This window comes from Nomascus leucogenys, chromosome 18, assembly GCF_006542625.1.
Source record: "Nomascus leucogenys isolate Asia chromosome 18, Asia_NLE_v1, whole genome shotgun sequence".
In the NCBI taxonomy this organism is placed as follows: Eukaryota; Metazoa; Chordata; class Mammalia; order Primates; family Hylobatidae; genus Nomascus; species Nomascus leucogenys.
Window position 1 is genome coordinate 100,996,461 of NC_044398.1, and position 14,682 is coordinate 101,011,142.

General features: G+C 58.1%; 2 protein-coding genes across 12 annotated transcripts in view; one reads left to right on the forward strand and one right to left on the reverse strand.

Moving 5' to 3' along the window:
- LOC100604902 (TSC complex subunit 2) overlaps window positions 1–6,039 on the reverse strand; it is a 41,526-nt gene extending 35,487 nt beyond the window's left edge. For 8 of the 10 annotated variants that reach the window (XR_004026799.1, XM_030798944.1, XM_030798940.1 and 5 more), the window contains exons 1-3: window positions 6,005–6,039; window positions 5,311–5,475; window positions 3,121–3,207 (exon numbers count right to left, since the gene is read on the reverse strand). Coding sequence is in view for 9 of the 10 variants with exons in the window: in XM_030798944.1 (XP_030654804.1) it covers window positions 3,121–3,207; window positions 5,311–5,448 (225 nt within the window). In the remaining variant the exon portion in view is untranslated. Of the gene's footprint in view, window positions 1–3,120; window positions 3,208–5,037; window positions 5,268–5,310; window positions 5,476–5,647; window positions 5,983–6,004 lie in introns of those variants that run through there. The other 2 variants (XM_030798936.1, XM_030798941.1) reach the window with 2 other exon arrangements.
- A 165-nt stretch (window positions 6,040–6,204) lies between these two features.
- On the forward strand, window positions 6,205–14,256 carry LOC115830396 (endonuclease III-like protein 1). Of its 2 annotated transcripts, none has more exons than XM_030798958.1 (6): window positions 6,205–6,359; window positions 7,698–7,936; window positions 9,275–9,448; window positions 10,343–10,502; window positions 13,833–13,938; window positions 14,024–14,256. In XM_030798958.1, the coding sequence occupies exons 1-6, from the start codon at window positions 6,221–6,223 to the stop codon at window positions 14,145–14,147; spliced, it is 942 nt and encodes a 313-aa protein (XP_030654818.1). In that variant the 5' UTR covers window positions 6,205–6,220; the 3' UTR covers window positions 14,148–14,256. The 2 variants fall into 2 exon arrangements, with proteins under 2 accessions (XP_030654818.1, XP_030654819.1); XM_030798959.1 differs by having other exon boundaries at window positions 9,278–9,448.
- The last annotated feature ends 426 nt before the right edge of the window (window positions 14,257–14,682 follow it).

Sequence of the window (14,682 nt, forward strand, 5' to 3'; positions counted from 1 at the left end):
CCAGTGGTGAGGATGTGCTCTCCAAGAACCCTGGCCCCAGCAACTGGAACAGTGCCGTGAGCAGAGGGCGGGGTGGAACAACGGGGGCTTGTGACTGAGAACCCCACCTCTAAAGCTCTTATCTCCTGTGTCTCCTGCAGCCTGAGATGACCACAGGCTTCATATGGTGCCTCAAACCCCAGCAGGTCCCTTTAACCCCCACCAGGCGACAGACTGGGGGCTGAGAAGACAGCAGCAGGCCAGGGCAGCGATGCTGGCCTCACCTGGACCAGCAGGGATTCCCACTAGAGCTAACGGAACATTGGCAAGAAGTCATGGGACAGTCTCAGAACCACAAGCACACACTAAGCCCTAGGCCTGCACCTGACCCAGAATCCCTGCTTGTGGCTTTCCTCTAGTGAACACACCAGCATAGGACCCTCGACCCCACGCCCCTGCCAGGCCTCTGCTGCCTGCCTGACCTGCTGAGAAAGAGCGCTGCGTGGCCTTCTGAAATCTGCCTCCTCTAACTGCCATCCAGCCTGTGGGGTGCTCATCCCTGCTCCCTAAAGCTGCCAGAATCAGTCTCACTCGGCAGGGGTTTGGGCTGGCTCTCACCACCTTCCCTTCTCCACATTAACCAACAGCCACGGCTTTCAGACCACAGGCTCATTCCTGGCCTTACTCTAAGGAGGGGGACTAAAATGGCCGTGTTCTGGCCAAGTGCGGTGGCTCACACCTGTAATCTCAGCACTTCGGGTGGCAGAGGGGAGAGGGTCGCGTCAGCCCAGGAGTTTCAGACCAGCCTGGGCAACACAGTGAGACCCTGTCACGACAAAAAATACAAAACTTAGCCAGGCGTGGTGCTGCACGCCCGCATTCCCAGCTACTTGAGAGGCTAAAGTAGGAGGATCACGTGAGCCTGGCAGGTTGAGGCTGTAGAGAGCCATGACTGTGCCACTACACGCCGGCCTGGGTGACAGAGTGAGATGTTGTCTCTAACCAAATAATAACAAAATGGCCGTGTTCTTTTAGATGTCATCTGACCAACATCCCAACCGATTCAGACAACTGGCACTCTCACCTCTTTTGTCTCATTGACAATACTCTTACCGTTGCAACCTGAGCTGCAAAGATGCGTGGACACAGGGCCCAGGACCATCCCAGTCTCGGAGGCCTATTCATCTACTCACAGGCTGCCCCGTACCCACACAAACAACTTTCAGAACAGGACGCAGGACGCTTATTCTTTTTTTTGTTTTCTGAGACAGTCTCGTTCTGTTGCCCAGGCTGCAGTACAATGGCACAATCTCAGCTCACCACTCTGCCTCCTGAGTTTAAGCGATTCTCCTCCCTCAGCCTCCCAAGTAGCTGGGATTACAGGTGCTGCCCAACACCATGCCCAGCTAATTTTTGTATCTTTAGTAGAAACGGGGTTTTGCCACATTGGCCAGGCTGGTCTCGAACTCCTGACCTCAGGTGATCCATCCACTTTGGCCTCCCAAAGTGCTGGGATTACAGGCGTGAGCCACTGTGCCCGGCCAAGGACGCCTGTTCTTTACACTTATCTCTGGTAGCGTGCAGCCAGCATGTTTCAGATGAGCTGCTGCAGAGGTAGCAATCACTCTCCTCTTAGCAGATCTGAGCATGAGAGGTCCAGGTCTCACTACTCTCCCACACACAAATGCTGGGCAAGGCAAGGGCAGAGTCCTCAGGTGCTCCACCAGCAACCTGCACTCCCAAAATGACCACTTTCTGTCCTGTCCACAGGTCATCAGGAAAGTCTGGCAATGTTTGCCCAAAATAAATATTTCTATGTCCGTGAGGTCGCCCAATACTACTGACCAGTCACCCTCCCAAAATGGCACCAAGACCAGCGTGCCTAGGATTGCTCTCTGTGGAACAAACCCTTCCTTCATTTTTCTTGGCCTGAACTTATAATAGGAGAGAGCGAGTGAGCATGCGTTTCTATCAGCCACTACAAACTCTTTTTTTTTTTTTTTTTTGAGACAAGAGTCTTGCTCTGTCACCCACACTGGAGTACAGTGGGACGATCTCGGCTCACTGCAACCTGTGCCTCCCGGGTTCAAGTGATTCTCCTGCCTCAGCCTCCCAAGTAGCTGGGATTACAGGCATGCACCACCACACCCAGCTAATTTTTGTATTTTTAGTAGAGACGGGGTTTCCCCACGTTGGCCAGGCTGGTCTCGAACTCCTGACCTTGTGAACCATCCGCCTCGGCCTCCCAAAATGCTGGGATTACAGGTGTGAGCCACTGCGCCCGGCCTTTTTTTTTTTTTTTTTTTTTTTTGAGACAGAGTCTCACTCTGTTGCCCAGGCTACAGTGCAGTGGCGCGATCTCAGTTCACTACAACCTCCACCTCCCAGGTTCAAGCGATTCTCCTGCCTCAGCCTCCCAAGTAGCTGGGATTACAGGCATGTGCCACCACACCCGGCTCATTTTTTAGTACAGATGGGGTTTCACCATGTTGGCCAGGCTGGTCTTGAACTCCTGACCTCATGATCCACCCACCCTGGCCTCCCAAAGTGCTAGGATTACAGGCATAACCCCTTGCACCCCCGCTCGGCGGACAAATCCTTTCTGGTGTTGCTAGAAAAGCCTAATCCCTTTGCTCCCCATTTCCACGCTTGACTGGTCCCTCAAGGTTGTATTCAGGGCATTTCCAGTAGCTTCCCCATCACTACGATGAAAGCTAAATTTCCCTAAAACAGTGCAAACTGGCCGGGCGCGGTGGCTCACACCTGTAATCCCAGCACTTTGGGAGGCTGAGGCAGATGGTTCACGAGGTCAGGAGTTCGAGACCAGCCTGGCCAACATGGCGAAACCCTGTCTCTACTAAAAATACAAAAATTAGCCGAGTGTGGTGGCAGGTGCCTGAAATCCCAGCTACGAGGGAGGCTGAGGCAGGAGAATTGCTTGAACCCGGGAGGTAGAGGCTGCAGTGAGCCAAGATTGTGCCAGCCTGGGTGACAGAGCAAGACTCCATCTCAAAAAAAAAAAAAAAACAGTGCAAACCAGATCATCGGCAGTGAGCTGTCAACCATGCTCCTAAAAAAAGCAAACTCAGGCTCTGAATAGTCTACGTGCCTCTCTCTAGTAGCTCAACTGGATAAACCTACCTCTTCAAATTTCTTGGTTTTTGCGACTTCACAAATCTGCCCTATCATCCGGATGCGATTGTTGAGGCCACATTCCACACTCAGTTCCTAGAGAGACATGAAAGAAGAAAAAGGGGCCAGCGCTCAGGCCACGGTCTCCTTAACTACAAGTCACAAACCACCTAAAGACTCCCACTGCATTTTCCAGAAAAACAGATCTTTATGAAATCAAGATTCACTTGACCAGCCGCAGTGGCTCACGCCTGTAATCTCTGCACTTTGGGAGGCCAAGGCAGGTGGATCACCAGAGGTCAGGAGTTTGAGACCAGCCTGGCCAACATGATAAAACCCCGTCTCTACTAAAAATACAAAAAATTTGCTGGGCGTTGTGGGGTGCGCCTGTAATCCCAGCTACTCGGGAGGGTGAGGGAGGAGAATCCCTTGAACCCAGGAGGCGGAGGTTGCAGTGAGCCGAGATCGCGCCCCTGCACTCCAGCCTGGGTGACAAGAGCGAAACTTGGTCTTAAAAAAAAAAAAAAAAGATTAAAAGATTTACTGAGGGGCTTTACTGCTCCATCCCGAGGAGGTGAGAATGTGCAATTTTTTTTCACAACTGCAAATGTTGTAATGAGATAAAACATAACATGAAATACAATTTCGCCAGGCACGGTGGCTCATGCTTGTAATCCCAGCACTTTGGGAGGCCGAGGCAGGCGGACCACGAGGTCAGGAGATCGAGACCACGGTGAAACCCCGTCTCTACTAAAACTACAAAAAAATTAGCCGGGCGTAGTGGCGGGCGCCTGTAGTCCCAGCTACTCGGAGAGGCTGAGGCAGGAGAATGGCGTGAACCCAGGAGGCGGAGCTTGCAGTGAGCCGAGATTGCGCCACTGCACTCCAGCCTGGGCTACAGAGCGAGACTCCGTCTCAAAAAAAAAAAAAGAAATACAATTTCAAACTGTACAATTTTTTTTGAGACGGAGTTTCGCTCTTCTTCCTCAGGCTGGAGTGCAGTGGCGTGATCACGGCTCACTGAAACCTCCGCCTCCCGGGTTCAAGCAATTCTCGTCTCAGCCCCCACGAGTAGCTGGAATTACAGGTGCCCACCACTACGCCCAGCTAATTTTTGGTATTTTTAGTAGAGACGGGGTTTCGCCATGTTGGCCAGGCTGGTCTCAAACTCCTGACCTCAGGTGATCCACCCGCCTCGGCCTCCCAAAGTGCTGGGATGACAGGTGTGAGCCACTGCGCCCAGCCCAGATGGACTATATTTTATTCATCAGTTGATGAACGTTTTAGTTGTTTCTAAGTAAAAAACTTTACAAATGCAAAAATTCAGCATTTACTCATGGGCAAAACACAATGCCAGGCATGTGTGACAAAGACACAAACACACATAAAAGATAAGGACCTAGCCCAGGCGCGATGGCTCATGCCTGTAATCTCAGCACTTTGGGAGGCCAAGGCAGGCAGATCACCTGAGGTCAGGAGTTCGAGACCAGCCTGGCCAAGATAGTGAAACCTCGTCTCTACTAAAAATACAAAAATTAAATGGATGTGGTGGCACGTGCCTGCAGTCCCAGCTACTCTGGAGGCTGAGGCAGGAGAACCACTTGAAACCGGGAGGCGGAGGTAGCAGCGAGCAGAGATTGTGCCACTACACTCCAGCCTGGGCAACAGTGCAAGACTCGTCTCAAAAAAAAAAAAAAAAAATTAGCCGAGGCTGGTGGCAGGTGCCTGTAGTCCCAACTACTCAGGAGGCTGCATTAGGAGAACTGCTTGAACCCAGGAGGAGGAGGCTGCAGTGAGCACAGATCATGCCACTGCACTCCAGCCTAGGCAACAGAGCAAGATTCAGTCTCAAAAAAAAATAAAATAAAGAAGCTACTTCTCCCAGGAACTCACATGTTATCATGTAACACCTGGCCATATCCTTACCTGTGGAGATGATGATACTCAGGCCTCATCTATAAAATGGGCTTTCTTTCATCAACATCTGGATAGTAACTCAAGTGTGCCTGAACCAGGTCACCAAGATCCTGACTTTTGAAGCCTCCTGAGGAAGGACATGTCGACCTCCAAGTACTGGAGACAGCATTCCTGTGCAGACAGTCGCCAACAACCCATCTCCCACAGAACCTGGTGCAAGACCAAACCCAGCCTTCTCTACACTTCCCTCTAGCCTAGCAAAGACACAGGCAGCTCACTCACTCTCAGGATTTCCGCGGTGATGATAAACTCCGTTTGTTTGCCCTCTGCAGACTTGGGATTTGGCCTCGGTGTTCCCAGTCCCAACAGAATCTTAAACTTCTCCTTTAAGCCTGAATCTTTGCTTGTTGGTTTGGCCATGGTGGACCAGGACGCACCAGAAAACCCCTTTGTGCAAACGAAACAGGAATGGGAACATCTGAGCAACACCTCTGCCCACCTTCCCCACTGCGGACCTCCAGCCGCCAGGACCCTGGGTCTCTGGTGGGCATAACCCTTCCTCCCACAGTCCCTGGGAGAACTCAGCTACAGCCCAGCTGACCACGTCGCAAATAGGCACCTAGGAAAGCCCGGGAGACACCAGGCCTGGTCTAGGGAGCTCTCTGCTCAGACGCTGCGGCCTGCCCCCCCCGACTCAGTGCACGGGTTAGGACTGCCGCCGCGAAGTCCTGGGAGCCCCGACGTTTGCCGTCTCTCCTCTCCCCATGTGGAGCAGGAGCTGTCACGGAGCCGCCTGCAGCAGAGACCCGCTCGCGCCCGCCATGACTTAAAACTAAGGGATGCTCGGAGCTCCGGAGTCGGGTTGCAGTGGGCGCGGGTGAGGGCCCGGGACCCGGACACTGCGGGGTCCGTCTCTCTAGGCCGCTGCCCCACTGCCCCGTGGGGACCGGGCCACACTGTGACCCAGGCCACTCACCCCGCGCCGCGCCACCGCGCGCCGGGCCACCCCGACGCGGAGAAAGGGGTACTCCCCGGCCCCGGGACGCCTCCGGAAGTGCGACCAGCACTTCCGGCAGCGCCATTGCGCGGAGGGCCGCCGTGGGGCTTACTGGGAATTGTAGTTCTGGGCCGCCTTCTGGCGGAAAGGTCGGCGATCCTTGCGTTACGTGACGGGGCTGCGTGGGCCGCCGGGATGTGTAGTCCGCAGGAGTCCGGCATGACCGCCTTGAGCGCGAGGATGCTGACCCGGAGCCGAAGCCTGAGACCCGGGGCTAGGCCGCGGGGGTGTGGGGAGGAGCCCGCGCCTCTCCGGAGGGGAGAGGCTGCAGCAGGTAGCGCCGCGCCGTGGCTGGAGCGTGGGAGGAGGTGGGATAGGGGCTGCAGGCTGGAGTCCCGGACCGCCTCCTATGGCTCCCAGCTGCGCGGGCAGGGGCTGCAGACCCGGCAGCCGCGAACGGTTCCCACGTGCGGCCCTGCGTTCCCACCTTGCGCCTTTTTCCCAAAGATTGCGGTCCGTAGGGGCTGGGTTTTGGGCGCTCCGCTCGGCTGCCCCCTTTCGCCCCAAGCAAGAAAACGCTTCATTTCCCACCACTCTGTCCGGGACTCTCCACTCCAGGCTCTGTGGGTCCCATCCCCGCCCTCCTGCAGTGAACTTGCTTCCCTCAGAGAGGCTGGGTGCCAAGGACACACCAAGCCAGAAGCCTGCTCCCCCAGCTCGAGGGTGCCTCTGAGGGAAAACAGGAAAGGGCACGGCACTCATTAATATAATATTTATCTTGCAGCCGTTGAGGACCTGCTGGGGGCCAAGCGCTGCAGTGAGCAGTGAGGGACACGGACAGGGCCCCTGCGCTAGTCCCGCCGGGACTTCTGCAGAATTGGCCAGAGCGGGATTCCCATAGGCACTCAGGGACCCCAGGGCTCCAGACCATGGCGGGAGGAACTGGTGCAGCTGGGAGCAGGCAGGCGGTGACGCCAGCCAGGGTGGCAGGAGCTTTGATGCCGGGACAGAGTTTGGAGTTTATTATGACAGCAAATGGAAGTCAGTTAGGAGGTTTTGTTTGTTTTGAGACAGAGTCTCGCTTTGTCACCCAGGCTGGAGTGCAGTGGCGTGATCTCAGCTCACTGCAACCTTCGCCTCCCCAGTTCAAGCAGTTCTCCTGCCTCAGCCTCCCAAGTAGCTGAGACTATAGGCCCCTGCCACCACACCCGGCTAACTTTTGTATTTTTAGAAGAGATGGCGTTTCGCCGTATTGGCCAGGCTGGTCTTGAACTCCTGACCTCAAGTGATCCGCCCACCTCGGCCTCCCGAAGTGCTGGGATTACAGGCTTGATCCACCGCCCCGGGCCGGCCAGGAAGTTTTAAAAGGGAGTGACACAACCTGATGTGGGTGTTAGCAGATTGTCTCTGGTGCAGTATAGGGGATGTATTGGGGGCACCGTGGTACAGGCTGTTGCTAGAGTCCTCATGAGCTAACATGGACCTTGTCAGGGTCGCTGGCATAAGGAGGGCCCAAATACCCCAGACTGCAGAGGGCAGAGCACCCGAAGTGTATTAGGTGATGGACAGTTGTGGCATGAACGAGTGAGGGGTAAGCTAGCAGGCGGGATGGCACCCCTACCCTACCTTCACCTGTGGCCCCACCAGAGGGACTGCGTGGTGCTTTTTGCAGAAGCGAGGAAAAGCCACAGTCCTGTGAAGCGTGCGCGGAAAGCACAGAGACTGCATGTGTCCTATGAGGGCTCGGACAGTGAGAAAGGTGAGGGGGCTGAGCCCCTCAAGGTGCCAGTCTGGGAGCCCCAGGACTGGCAGCAGCAGCTGGTCAACATCCGTGCCATGCGGAACAAAAAGGACGCACCTGTGGACCATCTAGGGGTTGAGCACTGCTATGACTCCAGTGCCCCCCCAAAGGTAGGCAGGGGCCCCATCTGCCCAGATGACCCCCCCTCTTAGCAAGGTACTTGTTTTCTCTCTACCCGGTGGCTCTTGGCTGGCACCCTCCCCTGCAGACAGCACCTTGGGAGGATGGACACCCGGTGCCCCAGAGCACTGGGCAGTATCGCCTGCATCACTGTAGCTACTCAGCAGGTCAGGAGACCAGTGGCTTAGGGCCTCGTGCTCGAACTTCTGCCCAGTGCAGGTGTGACCTGGGCTTTGTGTGATATCAGGGAGGAAGAGTTCCTTTTGCTTCACGGTCCCAGGGCCTGGAACCTTAGACCAAGCTGAGTTCTAATCCCTATTCTGCTACCAGGTGGCTTGGATACAGGCCGCTCTGAGCCTCAGTTTGCTTTTCTGTAAAATGGGAAGTATGGGCCAGGCGCGGTGGTTCAGGCCTGTAATCCCAGCACTTCGGGAGGCCAAGGCGGGTGAATCACCTGAGGTCAGGAGTTCGAGACCAGCCTGGACAATGTGGCGAAACCCCGTCTCTACTAAAAATACAAAAATTAGCTGGGTGTGGTAGCAGGCACCTGTAATCCCAGCTACTTAGGAGTCTGAGGCAGGAGAATCGCTTGAACCCTGGGGGCGGAAGTTGCAGTGAGCCGAGATTGCACCGCTTCACTCCAACCTGGGTGAAAGAGTGAGACTCCGTCTCAAAAAAAAAAAATTTTTTTTTAAATGGGTAGTGTGATCATTCACGAAGCAACCATAACAGTAGTGGCCAATGGCTGTTCAGTAGTGATGGGCCAGATACAGTTGTTCTGGGTTTTTTTTTTGAGACCAAGTTTTGCTCTCGTTGCCCAGGCTGGAGTGCAATGGTGCAATCTCGGCTCACTGCAACCTTCGCCTCTGAAGTTCAAATGATTCTCCTGCCTCGGCCTCCCAAGTAGCTGGGATTACAGGCATGCACCACCACACCCAGCTAATTTTTGTATTTTTAGTAGAGACGGGGTTTCACCATGTTGATCAGGCTCGTCTCAAACTCCTGACTTCAGGTGATCTGCCTGCCTTGGCCTCCCGAAGTGTTGGGATGACGGGCGCGAGCCACCGCACCCGGCCACGTACGATTCTAAGCACTGAGATAATTCATTTAAGCTTCACATTGCTCCAGGGAGTCGGGCACTATTATTGTCCCCGTGTTGTAGGTGACCAAACACCCTCAAACCAGACCTCCCCACCCCATAGGGGGAGGCTGATGCCTCAAATGTGGTCCAGGGTAACAAACGAGGGTGTGTCGAGGGCAGGGGGCGGAGCTTGTCCCAGGGAATCACCCAGGACCCGCCGCCACCCTGGTCCCTGTCACTGCACAAGCAGGTACGCAGGTACCAGGTGCTGCTGTCACTGATGCTCTCCAGCCAAACCAAAGACCAGGTGACGGCGGGCGCCATGCAGCGACTGCGGGCGCGGGGCCTGACGGTGGACAGCATCCTGCAGACAGATGACGCCACGCTGGGCAAGCTCATCTACCCCGTCGGTTTTTGGAGGGTGAGCCCTGCCTGTGGCAACCGGGGCCGGGTGGCAGTGGCCTGAGAGAGACCTCGCAAGGCTGACGGGGTGGTGACGGTGCAGGAGGTGAGGGTCAGGCATCTCAGGCTCGGGGGTCCCCCTGAAGCCCCCATCCCAGGCCGTGGGGCCCTGGGGCCTGACGCCCAGTCCCAGCAGCTCCTTGGCCTTCCTGTTCGAATCCTCCCTTCCTTCCTCTGCCTCCCCGCCTCGCCGCCTGCCCACCCTTCCTCACCGCCAAGGCTGCCTGCCCGCCCGCCTTTCCCTTTGTTTACTGCTAGCCTCTCCTGGTGTGTCACCCCCTCCTGTCCAGAGCCCCTCACCCTCCGGGAGCCCTGGGGAGGCTGCTCCCCAACCCCGCCGGGCACTGGATGGTGGTGGGCGGATCTGTTGAAAGCAGCTTGGTGGGTGGGGCTGCTTCCCCTTGGCACCCGCGTGGGCCGCAGTTTCTCAGATGGTTTTAAATAGCCCTCTCCACTCAGGCTCAGGATGGGAACCACCCGGCAGGCCTGGCAGCTGGTGGGGAAGCCCCAGCTCCAGCCCTCCTTCCTGAAGGCACAGGTGCAGCCAAGCCCCACTCCTGGGAGCGGCTGGCCTGCTTGGAAGGTGCTGGCAGGGAATGACAGGCAGGGGAACCCAAGCCAGACCCTACACACGCGTCATTGGCCCGCGCGGGTGGGAGGCGGGGGTCAGGCCTACCTTGGACCTCCCTGCTGCCCTCCACTTGTTCCCGCCTCCTGGGGGGTGGGGGGGGCTGAGCTTGCACATGTCTCAGCAGGTGCAGGTAGCTCTGGCCACCTGTGGGTCTTCTGGGGGCTGCGTCCTCCCAGGTTGGGCTGTGCCCCTGCCTCCAAGGCGAACCCACCTGTCTTTCAGATCAAGGTGAAATACATCAAGCAGACCAGCGCCATCCTGCAGCAGCGCTATGGTGGGGACATCCCAGCCTCCGTGGCCGAGCTGGTGGCGCTGCCGGGCGTTGGGCCCAAGATGGCACACCTGGCTATGGCTGTGGCCTGGGGCAGTGTGTCCGGCATTGGTGAGTGGCGAACACCCCCAGGAGGGCGGGGCTGGCTCCAGCCCACTGGCTGCTCTTGGGATTCCCCACATCCTGTGACCTGTGACTCCACTTCCAGCATCCTGATCCTCCACCCAGCCCATAGAGTCAGAAAGGTGCTCCCTGGGCTGAGCCAGGTTAGCCCCACTCAGAGAGAAGTGCTGGGGCAGGAGCTCACATGGGCTGAGCACCTGCCCTGTGCGGGGCTCTGAGAGGGGCCCCGGAGCTGGACTCCATCTGCCTTGTATTCGGGAGAAGTGTGGAGCGAGGAATTCCCCACTCGTGGGGTGGAAACACTGATGGTTGTGCAGGGTGCTGCTGGGGCCTGGCCTGGGCCCAGGGCCTCTGGGAAGGCCCCCAAGGTCATCCTTCAGTTGAGAGCTTCAGGGCAAGGTGGGGTGAGCCAGGCCAAGGGGAGGAAGTGTGTTCCCAGCAGAAAGAACAGCATCTGCAAAACCATGATGCGAGAGAGAGGGTCAGGAGCAGGAAGTTCTGGAATGAGATGAGGGCAGAGTGGGGAGGTAAGGGCTGAGGAGGGAGGAGGAAGAGTGTCCCCTCAGCAGGTGGGGTGGGGAGGGAGGTGCTGGGGGATGGGGGGAGGGTGGGGAGGGAGGCTCTGGGGGGACAGGAGGGGAACGGTGGGGAGGGAGGCGCTGGGGGAATGGGGGGAGGGTGGGCAGGGAGGTGCTGGGGGGATGGGGGGAGGGAGGCTCTGGGGGGACAGGAGGGGAACGGTGGGGAGGGAGAAGAGGGAAGGGTGGGGAGGGAGGCGCTGGGGGGATGGCCCTCCTTGAATCCTTTTCCCAGGTCCTGGTGTCTCTTCCTAGCAGCAGAGGCTTCTTGGCAGTTGGGTGAAGACAGACCCTGGTTTGGGGTGGGGCTGCCTCCTCCTTGGCTTTGTCCAGACAATTTGGGGCTCCTAAGGCCACACGCAGCCAGCCGGGCCCAGCCAGTCCAGAAACCAGGGCTTGGCCCTGCTCTCTGTGTGCCCCCATCCCAGGCCCCTTTGGGACTCCTGCAGGGGGCCTGTGCTGGGGGTTGGCCTTCTAGCACTTTCTGGTGGGCAAGAGGGCCACCAGGGGCTGAGGGCCTCTGTTCTGAGCAGGGGGCCACCTGGCGAGGCTGAACAGCCGCAGCAGCCCCAAAGAGCCAGAGCCAGGCCAGGTGCGCCAGAGCAGGGCCTCCTGCCCACGAGACTCCCAGCATCACCACCCGCCAGCCTCTCAGTGGACACTTGAGCTTATCTGGGCGGCTGTCCTCAGCTGCCCGTGTCCCTGGGGTGCTGCATCGTGGTTGGGCAGGGCTGTGGGGGAAGGTCCCTGGCACAGCCAGGCAGGGAACGGGCTTTGGGAGCAGTGAGCACAAGAGACAGGCATGCGGGAATACCTCCCTCTCCGGGTGTCTGGGGGCCTGACCACCTGCAAGGAGACCCAGGGCTGCCTCCTGGGGGTTCCCCGAAAGAGAAACACTCTCAGTTAAAACGTCAGAGCTGGCTGGGTACAAGGGCTCAAGCCTGTAATCGCAGCACTTTGGAAGGCCGAGGTGGGTGGATCACCTGAGGTCAGGAGTTCAAGATCAGCCTGGCCAACATGGTGAAACCTCGTCTCTAATAAAAATACAAAAATTAGCCGGCTATGGCCAGGCACGGTGGCTCACACCTGTAATCCCAGCACTTTGGGAGGCCGAGGCAGGCAGATCACGAGGTCAGGAGATCAAGACCATCCTGGCTAACATGGTGAAACCCCGTCTCTATTAAGAAACACAAAAAATTAGCCGGGCGTTGTGTCTGGTGCCTGTAGTCCCAGCTACTCGGGAGGCTGAGGCAGGAGAATAGAGGCAGGGCTTGCAGTGAGCCGAGATCGTGCCAGTGTACTCCAGCCTGGGCAACAGAGTGTGACTCCGTCTCACAAAACAAAACAAACAAACAAAAAAATTTAGCCTGGCATGGTGGCAAGAGCCTGTAATTCCAGCTCCTCGGGAGGCTGAGGCAGGAGAATCGCTTGAAACCCAGAGGCGAAAGTTGTAGTGAGGCGAGATCGTGCCATTGTCTGCATCCAGCCTGGGTGACAAAGCAAGACTCCGTTTAAAAAAAAAAAAAAAAAAGCCACAGCCATAGATTGCTGGCTCCAGTCCCAGCTCTGCACCTCCTGGCTGGGTGACTGTGGGCCAGGCCCTTGGCTTCTCTAAGCTCTGGCCACAAAGTGGGTGAAGCAGTCCCCCTCATTCACCATCCAGGTGGGCAGGAGGCTCACACAGCGTGACGTGGCCTGACTCAGCCTTGAAGCATGTCCACTTACGCGTTACAGAGGAGGAAACTGAGGCTCAGAACCCCAGGGATGTGACCCCTCAGGCCTTGTGGTCTCCCCACACCCTCGGATACCTTTTTCCAGGCAGCAGCGAAGGAGCTGGTGCAGGGCTCAGCTTTCTCTTTGGGAAACACTGGAGGAGGAGGCAGGGCTGGGGCTGCAGCTGGTCAGGGCCCACTGGGTGGGAGAAAGGAGCCCCAATGAGCAGGTGCCTGGGGTGGCCAGCTGAGGGGAGCAGGAGCCAGAAGCCAGGTGGACAGCAGCTGTGGCCGGGCGGGCCATGCTCCCGCTCTGTCCCTGACCGCTGCAGTGGCAGGTGCTGGGTCTGCAGGCAGTGACCTCATGCCAGCCCGCTGGGTAGAGCTGTTGCCACCCAGCCTGGTGCCCAGAGCCAGTGCTTATGCCGAGAGGAGCCTCAGGCCACAGGAGACAGAGGGAAGCCTGGATGGACCCTTCCCAGGACAGGGTCGCGTTCCTGGGGAGGCTGAGGGCTGAGAGGTGCTTCGGAGTCGGGATCCTGCCAGGCCTCGGTTTCAGCATCCATAGGACCTTGTGAGGGCTCACTGAGCTGGCCAATCTCTCTGGCAGGATCTGGCCCCCAGCAAGTGCTTGTCCAAGCGAGCTGTCGCTGTTATTGTGGGGAATAGAGCTCCAAGCAGAGCCGAGTCATCACCCCCACGCCCTGCCCAGAGCAGAGACCCCACCACCCCCACACCCATCTGGCACCAGTGTTGGCAGGAGTGGGCAGCCCAGAACAGAGCCCCCCCCAGGCTGGCTCAGGTGATGGGAGGGCGGCCTGCCCCCCAACAGAGGGCTCAGCCCCTGCCCCAGCCCCTCAGGGGCAGCCGAGGTGGTCACATGTAGGCTTGCAGCCAGGGCTTTGCGGTTCCAGTCTGTAACTGGAAGGCCACTGGGGTGGTGGCAGACTCGCCTCTGGGCAGGGAGGGCAGGGGCACAGGCTGGGCTGGTGGAGTGTGCCCCTGTTCACCCCCTGGCCTCCCAGCAGCAGTGGACACGCACGTGCACAGAATCGCCAACCGGCTGAGGTGGACCAAGAAGGCAACCAAGTCCCCAGAGGAGACCCGAGTGGCCCTGGAGGAGTGGCTGCCCAGGTATGAGTATGTAGGGGGCTTCCTTGGGGAGAAGAGCTCACCCCGCCCTCCCTCTGTCAGCACTGACCCGGCCCCACCCCCACAGGGAGCTGTGGCACGAGATCAACGGACTCTTGGTGGGTTTTGGCCAGCAGACCTGTCTGCCTGTGCGCCCTCGCTGCCAGGCCTGCCTCAACCAAGCCCTCTGCCCGGCCGCCCAGGGGCTCTGATGGCCGCATGGCTCCGGCCGAGGTGCCACTGTGGCCACCGTCTGTGAAGTGCCTTTACACTTCAGGAAGCCACGCCTGTTGAATAAAGCTTCGGTGTGTTTGCAGATGGGATCTGGCTGATGTCTGTCCCTGAGGGGACAGAGAGCCTGGGAATCGCATACAAGGGCGTGTGCGTACACACACCCGTGCTCGCGTGTCTGGAGCAGGGCTGCCTGGGAGGCCGGCTGGGGACGTGACAATCTTTGCTGTGTACTCAGGGAGGGGGAGAGGGTGTGCATGAACCTGGGAGGGAGGAAGTGGGAAGAGCCAGCTGCAGCCAGCTGTTGGACATCCACTGGGGAAGCAAGCAGCCCCGGGCAGCTGGCTGAGGACCCTGGCCCTCATGCTATCCATCGCCGGCCCCCCAGCGTCCCAGCCCGGACACCGCCAGCTCCTGAACTTCCATGCCCTCAAAGCCCAGCCTCTGCCAGGGTCCCACCCCTGCTTACAGAGCTACCCGGCCTTGAAAGGGACACTGGGGACCCAGGCAGGGCAC

Coding starts and splice junctions, on each gene's coding strand:
- LOC115830396 (XM_030798958.1), top strand. CDS start 6,221: ATGTGTAGTCCGCAGGAGTCCGGCATGACCGCCTTGAGCGCGAGGATG. Junction 7,937..9,274: donor ACTCCAGTGCCCCCCCAAAG/GTAGGCAGGGGC, acceptor TCACTGCACAAG/CAGGTACGCAGGTACCAGGT. Junction 9,449..10,342: donor ACCCCGTCGGTTTTTGGAGG/GTGAGCCCTGCC, acceptor CCTGTCTTTCAG/ATCAAGGTGAAATACATCAA.